General features: G+C 54.5%; 1 protein-coding gene, 1 long non-coding RNA gene and 1 pseudogene across 11 annotated transcripts; 2 read left to right on the forward strand and 1 right to left on the reverse strand.

Moving 5' to 3' along the window:
- Positions 1–2,158: 2,158 nt before the first annotated feature.
- On the reverse strand, positions 2,159–7,329 carry GGTLC1 (gamma-glutamyltransferase light chain 1). 10 transcript variants are annotated; one of them, XM_063702496.1, is made up of 7 exons: positions 7,217–7,327; positions 3,899–4,051; positions 3,558–3,706; positions 3,198–3,325; positions 2,984–3,096; positions 2,789–2,902; positions 2,159–2,492 (listed from the first exon to the last, which is right to left on the reverse strand). In XM_063702496.1, the coding sequence occupies exons 3-7, from the start codon at positions 3,641–3,643 to the stop codon at positions 2,346–2,348; spliced, it is 588 nt and encodes a 195-aa protein (XP_063558566.1). In that variant the 5' UTR covers positions 3,644–3,706; positions 3,899–4,051; positions 7,217–7,327; the 3' UTR covers positions 2,159–2,345. The 10 variants fall into 10 exon arrangements, with proteins under 10 accessions (XP_063558566.1, XP_063558565.1, XP_063558563.1 ...); XM_063702495.1 differs by having other exon boundaries at positions 3,558–3,767; XM_063702493.1 differs by having other exon boundaries at positions 2,789–3,096; positions 3,558–3,745; positions 7,217–7,328.
- Positions 4,557–9,282, forward strand: LOC115931740 (putative POM121-like protein 1; annotated as a pseudogene).
- Positions 9,283–11,855: 2,573 nt separating this feature from the next.
- On the forward strand, positions 11,856–16,976 carry LOC129529024 (uncharacterized). Its single transcript, XR_008674411.2, has 4 exons — positions 11,856–13,673; positions 14,622–14,773; positions 15,910–16,027; positions 16,513–16,976. It is a non-coding gene; the product is annotated as an uncharacterized lncRNA (long non-coding RNA).
- The last annotated feature ends 293 nt before the right edge of the window (positions 16,977–17,269 follow it).

Raw genomic sequence — 17,269 nt, forward strand, 5'->3', positions numbered from 1 at the left:
GCAGCATGCTTGTTAAAAGTCATCACCACTCCCTAATCTCAAGTAAGCAGGGACACAAAACACTGCAGAAGGCCGCAGGGACCTCTGCCTAGGAAAGCCAGGTATTGTCCAAGGTTTCTCCCCATGTGACAGTCTGAAATATGGCCTCGTGGGAAGGGAAAGACCTGACCGTCCCCCAGCCTGACTCCCTTAAAGGGTCTGTGCTGAGGAGGATTAGTAAAAGAGGAAGGCCTCTTTGCAGCTGAGATAAGAGGAAGGCATCTCTCTCCTGATCGTCCCTGGGCAAAGGAATGTCTCGGTGTAAAACCCAGTTGTATATTCCATCTACTGAGATAGGAGAAAACTGCCTTAGGGCTGGAGGTGGGACATGCTGGTGGCAATACCGCTCTTTAATGCATTGAGATGTTTATGTATATGCACATCAAAGCACAGCACCTTTTTCTTAACCTTGTTTATGACACAGAGACATTTTTTCACATGTTTTCCTGCTGACCCTCTCCTCACTATTACCATATTGTCCTGCCACATCCCCCTCTCTGAGATGGTAGAGATAATGATCAATAAATACTAGGGAACTCAGAGACTGGTGCCAGCGTGGGGCCTCCGTATGCTGAGCGCAGGTACCCTGGGCCCACTTTTCTTTCTCTATACTTTGTCTCTGTGTCTCTTTCTTTTCTCAGTCTCTTGTCCCACCTGATGAGAAACACCCACAGATGTGGAGGGGCAGGCCACTCCTTCAGGTCCCTGAATGTCCTTCCTCAGGAAATGATGGGGGAAGGGGCGATGAGAATGAAGGAGAGGATTTAAGTCCCTCACCCCCCGAGGTAGTCCTGGGCTGAGCCCCATGGGACCTGGAGAACCAGGGTGTACCCCACCAGTGTGTCGAGTCGAGGAAGCCTCGTGGCCAGCTCCCACTTCTCTTGCTGCTGTGCAACCCAGAGCAAGGCCTGCCCCTCCAGCTTCAGTCTTCTCCCCTTTAAATGGGGCCACGGCCTTTCCTGTCAGGCCAAAATAAGGATTGAGGCCGGGTGCAGTGGCTCACCCCTGTAATCTTAGCACTTTGGGAGACTGAGATGGGGGGACTGCTTGAAGTCAGGAGTTAAGACCAGCCTGGTCAACATAGTGAGACCCCATCTCTATTGGTTTAAATTTTTTTTAAAAAAATTAAATAAATAAAATAAGGATTGAGGAATGACTTGTACACCATTTGAGCCCACCTCCGTCTCACCCCTGCAGAGCCCCAGAGACACAGCCCTCCAGAGCTCAGACCCAGTGGGACTTGACTCCACAGGCATAAAACCCTGTTTGTCTATGGGCCCTTTGGAATCATCAGGTTTTTGGGGCTCCTGAAGGATAGCCCCGACCTGGCCTCACCTGGCCCCTGGCCCCAGTGCCCCTGGTGATATCCAGGTGCTGGGCTGTGATCACCACCCCTCACCAGCCCACCTCCACCAGCCCTTCCCAGAACCCTGCCCCAGGTGTTGGAACTGTGCACAGAGGAGGGAGCAGGCCCTGAGGGAGGCCTGGAGGGGCTGCGGATGGTGAAGGCTGCTGTGTCTAGCTATTTCCTTCTGGACCCACTCCCTCTGGGCTGCGTCCCCGGCTGGTCCAAGCCCTGATCCCTGGGATCTGGGGACATCTTCCCGTTTGCTGTTCCCTGAGAACCAGGCCTCCCTCTGGAGAGGATCACAAGCTTGGGTTTCACTCTGGGCTTGCTCTTGGAAACCCCCCAGGGGCGTGGCTCTGACCGAGATGTTTTCCTCCAGCCTGTTGCCCAGTCCCCATTCCTCGGACCTCAGCTTCACATCCAGTGTCCTCGGCAGGGTGAGCTGGACGCCTACGGGTCTGAGAAGGCGCCCGGGTTCCCAGCATCAGCTGGCCACCCTCTGCCTAAGAAAGTGCCAGGGTCGTGGCACCCCCTGGTGGCTGATCCTAGGTAGTGTCACTGCCCAGCCCCAGTAAGGGAGGGCCTGGCCCCAAAGTCCAAGGGATCAGGGTGGAAAGGGGCAGGGCTTGGTGTGAACCTTCCCCTGGCCCCCAGCCATGTGCCTGGCTCTCCCCATGCTGAAGATGCTGAGGCTAGTTCCAGTGCCCGCATTGTGAAGATCTCCGAATCCCACCTCTCTGTTCCTCCCCAGCCAGATGGCTCCATTTCACACACAATACACTGAGGCCCAGAGAGTGGGGAGACAGGCCAGGGAGGCCACCTGGAGCCTGGCACAGTGGCCTCATTTATTGTGCTGCTCTGCTGCTCACAGGAGAAGCCCGTCCCCCAAAGTCCTCTTCCTCGTCCTGGTGAGTATTTTGTCCCTGGATTGCTTGTCAGCCTTGTCCGCCTGGAGCAATCAGTAGCCAGCAGTTTCCCCGCCGTTCCTGGAGTCCGAGGCAGCTGCCCAGCCACCAGCCATGCGGACGATGGCTTGCACCACAGCGATGAAGGTGGATGCGATCTGGGTGTGATGGTGCCGGGTCTCCAGGGCTGCAGTCACTTCCTGGGGGTGGGAGGAGAGGGGAAGCCTGAGCAGGGCTCCAGATGCCACCTGAACCACACCTGTGTGGTCACAGGCCTCAGCCCAGGTGGTGCCATTTCAGGCCAGGTCATCAGGAAGAGCAGGTTGGGGCCTGCTGGGTCTCAAGGGGTTTGGTCCTCATGGCACAGGGGCTCCAGATGGCCCAGGCACTAGAGAGAGGACACCAACCATTGTCCACTCTGTGATGATCCAGGCCTCCAGCCCAGGATGCCCTGGGGCCCCACACCGTGACTCAGTTTCTCTAACCCCCAGCCCACCTGGTCAATGTTTCTCTCCACTGTCGTGACGTTGGGCAGAAGCTGGTTGTGCAGCCGGGGCTCCTCCACAGCCCACTTCACGTCATAGCCGAACCAGAGGTTGTAGATGATGGCCTGGGGCATGGGAGTGTGATCAGCATGGCTTGGGGGCTGTGCAGGGTGGGCACGGCCAGGGAGAAAAGGTGTGACACATACCAGTGCAGTGGCCGTGGTGATCTGCGTGCCCCCAGCAGCTCCCACCACCATCCGGACCTGGCCGTCCTGGCCCACCATGATCATCGGGCACATGGATGAGAGCGGCTGCTTTCCTGCGGCCGATGGGAGAAGACAGGGATGCCCGTCAGCTGCCTGCCCAGGACACCCGCCCCTCTCCACCCCAGTCCCCCACCCCCGGACCTCCACCCCATACCTGGCTGGATGAAATTGGCAGGTGAGGGGGGTACCCCAAACTCGTTGGTGATGCTGGTAGAGCTGAAGTCGTCCATTTCATTATTGAGCAGGATCCCGCTGACTGGGGAGCGCACCTTGGAGCCAAAGCTACCGCCCAGCCAGGTCAGACAGTGCCCGACCTTGCCTGGCCCAGCCTGGTCCCTATCCACCCACTGAGGCTCAAACATACTCATTGAGAGGCTCAGGATAAGCTACCAAGGTTGGGCCTCAGTTTCCCACCAGGAAAAGAGGTGATGGATCCACCTTACTGGATAAGTGGGCAGTCCCTTGGCCACCCGCCCCTGGCCCTTTCCCACCCAGGCGGCCCAGCAGCCCCTACTAGAGGTTGATGGTGCTGGTGGCGGACACAGCACTGCCGTCCTCTGCGACGACAGACAGGTGAGCAGTGCCCCCGTCATCCGGCATGTAGAACTCAGGCTTGTAGTAGGAGATCGGGTGAGTGGTGTCGTCAGAGATCTGGGCCCGGAGCTGGGCAGAGAAGAACTCGGAGGTCATGTTGTGGACCACCTGCTGAGACCCCAGAGCTGGCCTGAGGAGGTGGGGAAGGAGGGTGGGGAGGGGGCACAGGTCTCAGAAGGCCCCTGACCGTGGCTCTGACCACAACCCTCTGGCACCCACAACCTTCCGTGGCTCCCCAGGACCCAAGGGCAGGCCCAGGACCTTGCATGACCAGTCTGACTCCCTGTCTCTTTCCCGTTCCAGCAACTCTGAATGTCTGTCTGCCTGGTCCTCAGCCTCCAGACCCTTGCTGCATTCAATCACTCATTCCTGCATGCAAAAAATATTTCTAGAGTTTGCACTGCATGCCTGGCACTGGGGAATCAACAGGAAACAGACACTTAGGTCCTGCCCTCATGCCAAGAAAAACAAACACACACAGGGAAAGTGCTGAAACCACAAGCCAGGTAAGGGGAATCAAGAGGCATGAGGTATGGGCAGAGTGGTCAGGGAGGGCTTCTCAGAGGAGGCAATGTGTGAAAAGAGCCTGGAATGTGGCCTAAATGGTCAGTGCAAAGGCCCTGAGGCAGGTGGTATAGGCTGGTGAGCAATAGGCAGAGAGTGAATGGAGTGGGGTGGGGAGAAGAGGATGAAGATGCAGGCTGGGGCCCACCCCACAGGACCTCCTAGGTCCCATAACAACTGGCTTTTGCTCTGTGCCATGCAGGCTTAGGGCAGAGGAATGAGCAGGCTGGGGAGTGTTTTCACAGGGTCCCTCTGGCAGCTATGACGGGGATAAGGATAAAGTCCAAAGGGGAGGCTGTGGGTATCAACCAGGCAAGAGATGATGGCCTGGGTGGGAGAAAGAGAAGAATCAAGGATGGCGCCGACTAGCGAGGTAAACCCTGCAGAAGGGGCAGGTTTGGGGATGGTCAGAAGCTTGATTTTGGATACTTCATCAGACCTGAACAGCATGGGTGCACGTATAAAATAAATAAATAAATAAGCATGGGTTCACGGGCAAGGGTGGGCTGAGAGATGAACATGGAGGTATTGACATTGAGTGGCTGCTGGATACCATGAGCCTGGCCAAGGTCCCCAAGGCAGTGGCGAGGAGGAGATGAGGAGGTCAAGGAGGAGACAGAGAGGATGGACCCGAAGGCCGAAGAAAATGCCTGAAGAGAGTTTCAACACCGGGCGCGGTGGCTCACGCCTGTAATCCCAGCACTTTGGGAGGCCTAGGCCTGTAATCCCAGCACTTTGGGAGGGCGGATCACGACGTCAGGAGATCAAGACCATCCTGGCTAACACAGTGAAACCCCGTCTCTACTAAAAATACAAAAAATTAGCCGGGTGTGGTGGCGGGCGCCTGTAGTCCCAACTACTCCAGAGGCTGAGGCAGGAGAATGGCGTGAACCCGGTAGGCGGAGCTTACGGTGAGCCGAGATCAGGCCACTGGAATCCAGGCTGGGCGACAGAGGGAGACTCCATCTCAAAAAAAAAAAAAAAAAAAAAAAAGAGAGAGAGAGAGAGAGAGAGTCTGACTCTGTTGCCCAGGCTGGAGTGCAGTGGCGCGATCTCGGCACATCACAATCCCTTCCCCGCCCCCGGGTTCAAGTGATTTTCCTGTCTCTGCCGCCGGAGTAGCTGGGACTACAGGCGCGTGCCACCACGTCTGACTAAATTTGTATTTTTACTAGAGACGGGGTTTCACTCTGTTGGCCAGGCTGGTCTCCAACTCCTGATCTCGTGATCCGCCCGCCCCGACCTCCCAAAGTGCTGGGATGCGTGAGCCTCCACGCCTGGCCACTATTTTTTCTTTCTTTCTTTCGTGTGTGTGTGTGTGTGTGTGTGTTTGTGTGTGTGTGACGAAGTTTCGCTCTTGTTGCCCAGGTTGGAGTGCAATGGTGTGATCTCAGCTCACTGCAATCCCCGCCTCAGCAGGAGAGCAGGAATCTTCAGTGATCCACTGGCGGATCTGCAGCCATTGTGCGCGCCAGGTCTTCCCAAGTCTTCTGTGCGCGCGCCTCTCCTTCCAGTACCTATCCCGTGGGCGTCCCCCAGCCTCCCGCCATTGCCAGCAGGTGCTGAGATCGCGCCATTGCACTCCAGCCTGGGAGACAAGAGCGAAACTCCATGTCAAAAAAAAAAAAAAAAAGATGAAAATTTTGGAAAAATATGGAAGAAACCAAATGGATTTCTAGCTCAACTAAATCGTAATTATTCAGTGTCTAGTTTTTGCAAGAAACCACATATTTCATGTCCACAATCAGGGCCACAGTCCCAGCTCTCAAGTGTGGGTCTTTCCTAAGCAAATTGAAGAACACAGGCATAAAAGTACATTAAATCAATAAACCTTTTTCTCTCTGTCTCTCTCTCTCTTTTTTTTTTTTTTTTTTTTTTTTTTGAGGTGGAGGTTCGCACTGTCACCCAGGCTGGAGTGCAGTGGTGAGATCTCGGGTGACTGCAAGCTCCGCCTCCCGAGTTCACGCCATTCTCCTGCCTCAGCCTCCGGAGTAGCTGGGACTACAGGCGCCCGCCACCACGCCCGGCTAATTTTTTGTAGTTTTAGTAGAGACGGGGTTTCGCTATGTTGGCCAGGCTGGTCTCCCACTCCTGACATCGTGATCCGCCCGCCTCCGCCTTCCAAAGTGCCACCGCGCCTGGCCTTTTTTTTTAAGACAGAGTCTCGGCCCGGCGCGGTGGCTGACGCCTTTAATCCCAGCACTTTGGTAGGCTGAGGCGGGCTGATCACGAGGTCAGGAGATCAAGACCATCCTGGCTAACACGGTGAAACCCCGTCTCTACTGAAAATACAAAAAATTAGCCGGGTGTGGTGGCGGGCGCCTGTAGTCCGAGCTACTCCAGAGGCTGAGGCAGGAGAATGCCGTGAACCCGGTAGGCGGAGCTTGCGGTGAGCCGAGATCAGGCCACTGGAATCCAGCCTGGGCGATAGAGGGAGACTGCGTCTCAAAAAAAAAAAAAAAAAAAAAAAAAAAGAGTCTGGCTCTGTTGCCCTGGCTGGAGTGCAGTGGCGCGATCTCGGCACATCACAATCCCTTCCCCACCCCCGGGTTCAAGTGATTCTCGTGTCTCAGCCGCCGGAGTAGCTGGGACTACAGGCGCGTGCCACCATGACTGACTAAATTTGTATTTTTACTAGAGACGGGGTTTCGCTATGTTGGCCAGGCTGGTCTCCAACTCCTGGTCTCGTGATCCGTCCGCCCCGACCTCCCAAAGTGCTAGGATTATAGGCATAAGCCACCACGCCCGGCCTCTTTTTTTTTCTTTTTCTTTATTTGGAGACTGAGTTTTGCACTTGTTGCCCAGGCTGGAGTGCAATGGTGCGATCTCAGCTCACTGTAATCTCCACCTCAGCAGGAGAGCAGGAATCTTCAGTGATCCACGGGCAGATCTGCCACCATTGTGGGCACCTGTTCCTCCCGCGACCTTTGTGCCCGTGTCTCTCCTTCCAGTACCTATTGCATGACCCCCCACGTCCGCCTCCCGCCATTACCAGCAAGTGCCTCGCGCGGGTACCTGGCTGCGCTTATTAATCCGTTAGGCTCGCTCTGTCACGGGCGCCATTAAGTGCTCACGCGCCCACTCCCTCAGGTTTAAAAGGCGCGTTGCCCGGCAACAGAAGAAACTGCTGGCTTAGCCTTTGGCTGAGTTGGCGGCTGGACGAGGACGCTCAGAGCCCAGCTCTCGAGAGTTCAAGCAACCGACGGTTCCCCACTGCTTCCAGGAGCGGTTACCTGGGCACTCTGTGCCCCTCCTTCCTGCTCGGGCCCAGGCCAAGGACCTGCCAGTAGGGCTCAGTTGCCTGGAGCCCGTTCAGCCCATCCCCCAGTTCACTTTGCTTGTGGGATCTCCCCGTTGCTCCTGCCTGTGGACTGAGTGGCAGGCCATCCTACAAGCACCCGGCCACTTGACATCAGGGGTGTCAAGACAACTCTAAGAAGGTTTTCCGTGATCCTGCAAGCCCTGCTTTCCTTCCTGGGATCCTGCTTTCAATTTGATTGTACAGGTACCACAGCAAGCCAGTGCTGTGTGCTCCGAGTTTCAGGGCGTCCTCCAGCTCAGCCACTACACTGAGCACAAGGACTCTCTGTGGGGCCCAGGAGCCGGGAGTCACCCCTTTGGGGTCCAAAACACCCGGCTGTCCCCAGACTTGTGTCCGGGGAAGATAGTGTTGAGGGCCCTCAAGGAGAGCGGGGCAGGGATGCCTGAGCAGGACAAGGACCCTAGAGTCCAAGAAAATCCTGATGATCAGAGAAGGGTCCCCGAGGTCACCAGGGATGCACGGTCTTCATTTCGGCCCCTGCGGGGCAATGGAGGCCTCTCTCCCTTTGTGCCCAGGCCCAGGCCTCTGCAGACAGACCTCCATGCCCAGAGGTCAGAAATCAGATATAACCAGAGATCCCAGACCTCCCGGACCAGCTCGTATCCCAAACGAAATGCTATCTCGAGCCCCTACAGCTCTACGGGAGGCCTCCCGGAACTAAAGCGGAGGAGGGGGCCAGCCTCAACCCACAGCCAGCTGACCCTCAGTTCCTCAAAGACAGTGAGTGAGGACAGGCCTCAGGCTGTCTCTTCGGGTCACACCCAGTGTGAAAAGGCAGCAGATATAGCACCAGGGCAGACACTCACCCTCAGGAATGACTCCTCCATATCCGAGGCCTCTAGGCCCAGTACACACAAGTTTCCCCTGCTGCCACGCAGGCGAGGGGAGCCTTTGATGCTGCCACCTCCCTTAGAGCTGGGGGTACCGGGTCACTGTTGAAGACCTGGACCGGGAGAAGGAGGCAGCATTCCAGCGCATCAAGAGTGCACTGCAGGTTGAGGACAAGGCCATCTCAGACTGCAGACCCTCACGGCCTTCCCACACTTTGTCCTCACTTGCAACAGGGACTTCTGGTCTGCCTGCCATTTCTATAGCACCCAGTATGGATGCACAGCAGGAGACACACAAGTCCCAAGACTGCCTGGGCCTACTGGCCCCCTTAGCATCTGCTGCAGAGGTCCCCTCTACAGCTCCCATGTCTGGGAAGAAGCACAGACCACCAGCCCACCTGTTCTCCTCCTCAGATCCCCTTCCTGCCACCTCTTCCCACTCCCAGGACTCAGCCCAGGTCACCTCACTGATTCCTGCCCCCTTCCCAGCTGCAAGCATGGATGCCGGCATGGCAAGAACAAGGCCTGGCACTTCTGCTCCTGCAGCTGCCGCAGCAGCCCCTCCCCCCTCCACATTGAACCCCATGTTGGGGTCACTACTGGAGTGGATGGAGGCAGTTCACATTTCTGGGCCTCAGCCACAGCTGCAGCAGGTGCCCAGAGGTCAGAACCAGAGATCTCAGACCTCCCGGACCAGCTCGTGCCCCGAACGAAATGCTGTCTCGAGCCCCTACAGCTCTACGGGAGGCCTCCCGGAACGAAAGCGGAGGAGGGGGCCAGCCTCATCCCACTGCCAGCTGACCCTCAGTTCCTCAAACACAGTGAGTGAGGACGGACCTCAGGCTGTCTCTTCGGGTCACACCCATTGTGAAAAGATGGCAGATACAGCACCAGGGTAGACACTCGCCCCCAGGGGTGGCACCCCCAGATCCCAGGCCTCTAGGCCCCCTAGATGCAAGTTTCCCCTGCTACCACGCAGGCAAGGGGAGCCTTTGATGCTGCCACCTCCCTTAGAGCTGGGGTACCAGGTCACTGCTGAAGACCTGGACCGGGAGAAGGAGGCAGCATTCCAGCGCATCAGCAGTGCACTGCAGGTTGAGGACAAGGCCATCTCAGACTGCAGACCCTCACGGCCTTCCCACACTTTGTCCTCACTTGCAACAGAGGCTTCTGGTCTGCCTCTTTCTAAAGCACCCAGTATGGATGCATAGCAGGAGAGACACAAGTCCCAAGACTGCCTGGGCCTAGTGCCCCCCCAGCACCTGCTGCAGAGGTCCCCTCTACAGCTCCCGTGTCTGGGAAGAAGCACAGACCACCAAGCCCCCTGTTCTCCTCCTCAGATCCCCTTCCTGCCACCTATTGCCACTCCCAGGACTCAGCCCAGGTCACCTCGCTGATTCCTGCCCCCTTCCCAGCTGCAAGCATGGATGCTGGCATGGCAAGAACAAGGCCTGGCACTTCTGCTCCTGCAGCTGCCACAGCAGCCCCTCCCCCCTCCACATTGAACCCCATGTTGGGGTCACTACTGGAGTGGATGGAGGCCCTTCACATTTCTGGGCCTCAGCCACAGCTGCAGCAGGTGCCCAGAGGTCAGAACCAGAGATCCCAGACCTCCCGGACCAGCTCGTGCCCCAAACGAAAGGCCATCTCAAGCTCCTACAGCTCTACGGGAGGCCTCCCGGAACGAAAGCGGAGGAGGGGGCCAGCCTCATCACACTGCCAGCTGACCCTCAGTTCCTTAAACACAGTGAGTGAGGACAGACCTCAGGCTGTCTCTTCGGGTCACACCCATTGTGAAAAGATGGCAGATACAGCACCAGGGCAGACACTCGCCCCCAGGGGTGGCTCCCCCAGATCCCAGGCCTCTAGGCCCTGTAGACGCAAGTTTCCCCTGCTGCCACGCAGGCGAGGGGAGCCTTTGATGCTGCCACCTCCCTTAGAGCTGGGGTACCGGGTCACTGCTGAAGACCTGGACCGGGAGAAGGAGGTGGCATTCTAGCACATCAGCAGTGCATTGCAGGTTGAGGACAAGGCCATCTAGGACTGCAGACCCTCATGGCCTTCCCACACTTTGTCCTCACTTGCAACAGGGGCTTCTGGTCTGCCTGCCATTTCTAAAGCACCCAGTATGGATGCACAGCAGGAGAGACACAGGTCCCAAGACTGCCTGGGCCTAGTGGCCCCCCAGCATCTGCTGCACAGGCCTGTAGTCCCAGCTACTCGGGAGGCTGAGGCAGGAGAACAGCATAAACCTGGGAGGCAGAGCTTGCAGTGAGCTGAGATTGTGCCACTGCACTCCAGCCTGGGTGACAGAGCGAGACTCTGTCTCAAAAAAAAAGAAAAAGAAAAAAAATTCTTGTGACATTTGTGTATGAAATCAGCCTTCACTGCATGGATAGGACCAGCACGCTTCCGCGGCACGACTCTGCAATCTTACTACATTTTTTTTTATTTTGTATTTTATTTATTCCTTTTGAGACAGAGTCTCACTCTGTCACCCAGGCTGAAGTGCAGCCGAGATCTCGGCTCACTGCAACCTCCACCTCCTGGGTTCAAGCAATTCTGCTGTCTCAGCCTCCCAAGTAGCTGGGACTACAGGCACATGTCAAAACGCCCAGCTAATTTTTGTATTTTTAGTAGAGATGGAGTTTTGCCATATTGGTCAGGCTGGTCTCGAACTCCTGACCTCAGGTGATCGACCTGTCTTAGCCTCCCGAAGTGCTAGGATTACAAGTGTATGTTTATTTATTTATTTAAGATGGAATCTTGCTCTGTATTAATTAATTTATTTATTTGAGATGGAGTCTTGCTCCATCACCCAGGCTAGACTGCAGTGGTGCAATCTCAGCTCCCTGCAACCTCTGACTTCCAGTTTCAAGTGATTCTCCTGCCTCAGTGTCCCAAGTAGCTGGGATTACAGGTGCCTGCCACCACAGCTGGCTAATTTTTGTATTTTTAGTAGAGACAGTGTTTCACCATCTTGGCCAGGCTGGTCTCGGGCTCCTGAGCTCATGAGCCACCTGCCTCAGCCTCGCGAAGTGTTGGGACTACAGGTCTAAGGCACCATGCTCGGCCATATTTATTTATTTAATTATTTCGAGACAAAGTCTTGCTCTGTCACCCAGGCTGGAGTGCAGTGGCGCCATCTCAGCTCATTGCAGCCTCCGCCTCCGAGATTTAAGCGATTCTCATGCCTCAGCCTCCTGAGTAACTGGGACTACAGGTACTCACCACCATGCAGGGATATTTTTTTCTATCTTTTTGTAGAGACATGGTTTCACCATGTTGGCCAGGCTGGTCTCGAACTCCTGACCTTAGGTGATCTGATAGCCTCGTCCTCTCAAAGTACTGGGATTACAGGCATGCGTCACCATACCTGGCCTCTCACTACATTTAAGTGATGCCATGGCTCATGCCTGTAATCCTAGCACTTTGGGAGGCCAAGGCAGGTGGATTACGTGAGGTCAGGAGTTTGACACGAGCCTGGCCAACATGGGGAAACCCCGTCTCTAGTAAAAATACAAAAATTAGTCAGGCGTGGTGGTACAAGCCTGTAGGCCCAGCTACTTAGAAGGCTGAGGCAGGAGAATCACTTTAACGGGGAGGCAGAGGTTGCAGCGAGCCAATATCATGCCACTGCACTCCAGCTTGGGTGACAGAGTGAGACATCATCTCAAAAAAAAAAAAAAAAAAAGAAAAGAAAAACATATGATGCCGGGGCATCTCAGCCTCAATACCTGCATGAGCACAGTCATGTCCAGGCCAGGGCTGCTGGTCGAGGTCCGGCCCCATTTCTCCCAGCAGAAAGGGAGTAAGCTTGCAGGGAGGCTGGGGGACAAGATCCCAGGATCTCAGCCTCTGCTCATGGATCAGCTCTGAGACCCCGAGTGAGCTGGGGGTGCTCTGTGTGCATTGGTTTCCCCAGCTGTCAAGTAAAGGGATTGGATGAGGAAGCCTTGTCAAGGTGGAACAATCTCAGATTTGGGGCAGCAGTGAATGATCCTGCTCCCTGGGCCATGCCAGTGGCCTGGCCTCAGCTGAACACAGCCCCAACACTCTGGAATGGGGATGAGGGGGCAGTCAGCTCTTGCTCCTAGTAAGAGAGATGCAGTAGGGCTCTGTGGCTGAGCTGGGTGCCTTGCCTCAGACCTGTAATCCCAACCTTTGAGAGGCTGAGGCGGGAGGATTGCTTGAGGCCGGGAATTTTGAGAATAGCCTGGACAACATAGCAAGACCCCATGTCTACAAAATAATAATAAAACACACAGCTATAGTCCAAGCTACTTGGCAGGCTGAGGCAGGAAGCTCCCTTGAGTCCGGGAATTGGAGGCTGCATTGAGCTATAATCGCACCACTGCACTCACTCCAGCTTGGGTGACAAAGTGAGACCCTGTCTCTAAAAGAAAAAAAAATCGGCCTGTGAGCATGGGTTTGATTTTCAAAAAGGACCCGGAGGGTAGGGACAGACAGTGCTGTCACTCTTAGGTGCTGAACACTCAGAAGCGGACCAGCGGCAGCCCTTTCCTCACCTGCAGACACCAGATTGGGCAGAACAGCACGTGGCACTTGCAGCTCTTGCAGTGAGGGCAGAACCCAGTGTCAACCCTTCTGCCTGTGGGAGGGGCTGCTGAGGCCTGCGGAGAGGCCAGGATGGAGGCTCGTCCCCTTGTCCAGCCCTTGGCATGGTCTCCATCAGGTTCCCAGCCCACCAGTGCAGGGCGCCCCTGAGCCTGCTGCTGCCACGGGCCCTGTCTCTACCCAGGACGTCCCCCTACCCTCGCAGTGTCAGGGAAATTATCATGGTGGTGGTGACACTCTGCAGGCAGGGCTGCTGAGAGAACCTGAGAAGGGTCACACTGCAGGCAGGGGCCCATGTGACAAGCCCCTCTCACCCCGAGAGAGCTGACCAGGCAGCTCACGAGCAGAGCCACATCCTGGGAGTCTGAGAAAGGTCCTGGCTGGGCTCAGCCACCTCATTGGCTATGGGCAGCCTTTGTTGTGTGAGCCTTGCTCTCCTGGGGAGGCTCAGGCTGACGGCTGATGTGGGCATTGCCGAGGGTAACCTGTGGCCCAGTGGATATGGCTGGGTCTCCTCAAGCTGCATTCATTCAAGTAGGACCCAGGGTGCATGCCCATCTCCAGCCCAGGGCAGCTCCCCTGTAAGCTGGGTGAGCTACTGAAGCCAAGGCGGGAGGCAGCTGACAACACCCACGGCCCATGTGGAGGTGGTGGAAAGGCTGGACTCAGCAGCAACACCAAATCCTGGACCAGGCAGAAACCACCCAAGACTGAGGGGCTCGTGCCAGAGCAGTGGCCACAGGTAAGAACCCGGGCCCAGGCTGTGTGTGGCGGGAATCCTCCATGTCCCAGGGCTTAGCATAGCAAAGGAAGATCAGCTGGGTCACCCTGGTGGCCATCTGTCCCTGTCCCACCTGCAGAGTCAGAACAGCCTCTCCCCAGTGGGGATCATCTCTCTCTGCCAAAGCAACAGCGGTCCCTGCCCCAACCAGACTACCCCACTCAGTGGAGATACGGATGCTGCTCCAGCATCCTAACACTGCCCAGCTGGCGCCTGCCTGTGCTCACCCACACCCCCCAGGCCGGCCTTCCCTGCAGCCTGGGCTTGGCCACCTTGGCCTGATTGAGCACTGAGGCCTCCTGGGCACCCAGCCCCATCACTGCACCTGCTGCTTCCAGCCCCACCCCACCGGCTCAGGGGTTCTTCTCAGCGGCGCTGATCATGAAATCAACATGCACGCAAGTCGTCTCAGGAAACTTTTTAATGAAAGTGTCAGCCACGGTGGTGTGTAGGTGGCTGAGCTCAGATTGCAGCTGCTAAGACACCAGCCACTTACCAAGAGAAAGCCAGGCTGCTTCAAACCCAGGGCCCGAGGCAAAAAAGCATCACTTCTGGTTGGGGAGTCTGGAAGCCATGCCTTGTGGGAGGTCACACTGGCATCTAGGCCTTTGCCTGCATTGCAGAAGGAGAGCTGGGTCCCCCTACTGGAGAACGCTGCGTTCCCCAGCCCCACACCGGCTTTGCCACCACACAGGCTTTTGAGGCAGGAGGTGGGTAAGACGTAGCTGTAGACCCAAAGCAACCACCAGCCCTGGGACCCTGCGGGAGAGGAGCACTTTTAGAACATGGAAAAGTGTGGTCATCCCATCATTAGACAGCACACATCCTACATAAATAAAAAGTCGTATGGGGAAGGAGGTTGGGGAGGGAATAAAACATTGGCACAGACATTGATAGACTGGTTTCCAGTTTCAAGGTAACAGATGCACATCATGAGACCAGAGGAGGCAGAGACAAGGGCTGGATTTGGCTTTTCTAAGCAACATGAGTTCCTGCGCACAGCTGAATGGTCGCTGAGACAGATGGAAGCCAGGACAGGGGAGCCCACCGGGCCCAGATAGGTACAGAGAGCAGAGGCTCCTGTTCTGTCCTCGCCACCCACGAGGGTGACACTGCTTGTAAGTGGTGGCCGTGCTCTCCCAGCAAGAAAAAAGCACAACTAAATCCACACTGCACACAGACGCAGACAGAAAGCCTTCAAGTGGCTCTGTTTTCTGCTCCTTGCCTTGCCAGGTCCACAAGCAGTGAGGAGTGTCAGGTGCATGGCCCCACTGTCAGGCTCCCTAGTGAGCTGCGGGTTCAGCAGGAGCTGCCCACTGACACACAGGGGACACCCACTCCTCCCACCTTGGGAGCGGTTGCCAGACAGAGCCGCACTGGGTGCTGGTGTCATCCAGGGACCCCACACACTTCCTTAAATGTGATCCTGCTTCCCTCTGGGCAGCTGCATCCTCTCCTCCTGCAGGACTGTCTGGAAACTTGGCTCTCAGTTTGCTCTCCCTTCTCTCCTCTGCCTGCCCCAAGCCCCTTTCTTAAAAAGTGATGCCATGTTCATGGGGTTATTTCTTGAAAATACTTGGCGGCCTCCATGCTTCTGTTTTCTTTGAGCCAGGTGGTCAGGAGGGCTTACAAAGAATGCCTGGGCTCCCCCGCAGGTGTCGGCAGATGGGGTAGCGAATGGTCCTGTGCCTCCACCTGCTCCGGGAGGGAGTCTCCCATCTCTAGGCCTGGCCCCTTCCTAACCCTCCACGTATCCTGTTCTCCAGAGACTTCAGAACCCACTCCTGAGAACAGCGGAGCCAGGCGCTTAGAGGAAGACAAAATGTTGCCAGGACACGGATTGTCCAGGGATTACAGGATATTAAATATTAAATATTAATATTGAATATTAATATTCATTGTTAATCATTAATTATTAATATTTAATATTAATTATTAATGTTAATTAATATCGGTATTTAATATTAATTATTAATATTAATATTAATATTAAAGGAGAAATTAATGTAATTAAAAATAATCACTATGCATTGTTCTGAAATGGCGCTCGTGAATTATTTACACGGGAAATGCTGCCCCCTGCTGGCCACCTTAGGACACTAACACCGTGCTTTACCTTTTTCCATTTTCTCTCTTTGGTTGGCATTTTTCTTCTTTAAAAAATTTACGTTGATAGACATTTGCTCATCTCTAGCAGGTACCATTGGGAATGAATTCTGTGCTGTTGTTGCCAATCCTGGAATGAAGTGAGACTCCCCTCCTCAGCCTCCTGACAGAGTCATCTCATTTCTTCTTTGAAAAATTAAAGAACGAAGGTAATGTGTTTTATCACAGAATTCGGCTTATACTCCAGCGTGGAAGACAAATTCTGTTTAAGCTAATACTCTCTGCCCAGATGATTTTTCATGCTGCTGTATAATTGAGCCAGCTGCGTAAGGGAACATGGATCTGGCTTGTAAATAAGGTTGCTAGGGGAGCTGAATTATAAATGATAGAAAAAGTTAATCTTTCTCAGGTTAAAAATGTCATAAATCTCTGTAATTAAGGTGTTTCATTTTTTTCCTTCCCAAGTTCAAACTGGATTTTGCATATGGAAAGATGAAATCACTTGCATCCATAGAAATTTATCAGGGCTGTGTGAGAATTATCTGAAGAGATACCAAGAAGCACAGCAGGCTTACACATAGGCAGGCATGCACTGTGAAGTGCTCTTTGTAAATTCTAGAGTGTGGCTTGTAATTTATAACACATATTTTACTTTATTTAGGTTGTAACAACTTGTATCTTCCTTTCCCAATAGCAAGCAATTCCAGGCGGGGGATCTTAGCCATCATTTCATTTCTCCGGCAGCAAACAATATAATGCTAAGCAGGGGAATTCTGCTTCATGACTTGAGTTGATGTTACTGAGCCCTGGAGCACATTTATAGCTGATAAGAAGCATGGAAAAATCCTTATTTAACAATGAGGAAGAGGTGACATGAATGCTGACCTCCTTGGTCTAGAAAGACCAGGAATATTGTTGCTGTCCTGTAAGAGTAGTCAATGGTCAAGCATACCTGTGTGCTACCTGAGCAAGAATCAGAAGACAGCCCCTCTACCTTGGCATCCAGGGGTAATCAGCAAGTTACCAACAGAAGTACCACATTTAGATTTCTCCACTATGAGCTGGGATGGGAGACAGAAGAAAACAGCAGGCTTGAGGTCCTTATGACATTCTGCTTCAGTGCTGGGGAGTGTCCTCAGACTGTAGCAAAGTAGGGAGGTTTTCATGGTTATTGGATTTCTCAGGATGCTAAACTGTGGTCCGCTTTTAAAATAAAAAATTAAAGACTTTATTTATTGATTTATTTTTCTTTCTTTCTTTCTTTCTTTTTTTTTTTTTTGTTTTTGTTTTGTTTTGTTTTGTTTTGGAGACGGAGTCTCGCTCTGTCACCCAGGCTGGAGTGCAGTGGTGCGATCTTGGTTCACTGCAGCCTCGGCCTCCCGGGTTCAAACGATTCTCCTGCCTCAGCCTCCCGAGTAGCTGGGATCATAGGCAAGCACCACGACACTCAG

This window comes from Gorilla gorilla, chromosome 21 (genome assembly GCF_029281585.2).
Source record: "Gorilla gorilla gorilla isolate KB3781 chromosome 21, NHGRI_mGorGor1-v2.1_pri, whole genome shotgun sequence".
NCBI lineage: Eukaryota > Metazoa > Chordata > Mammalia > Primates > Hominidae > Gorilla > Gorilla gorilla.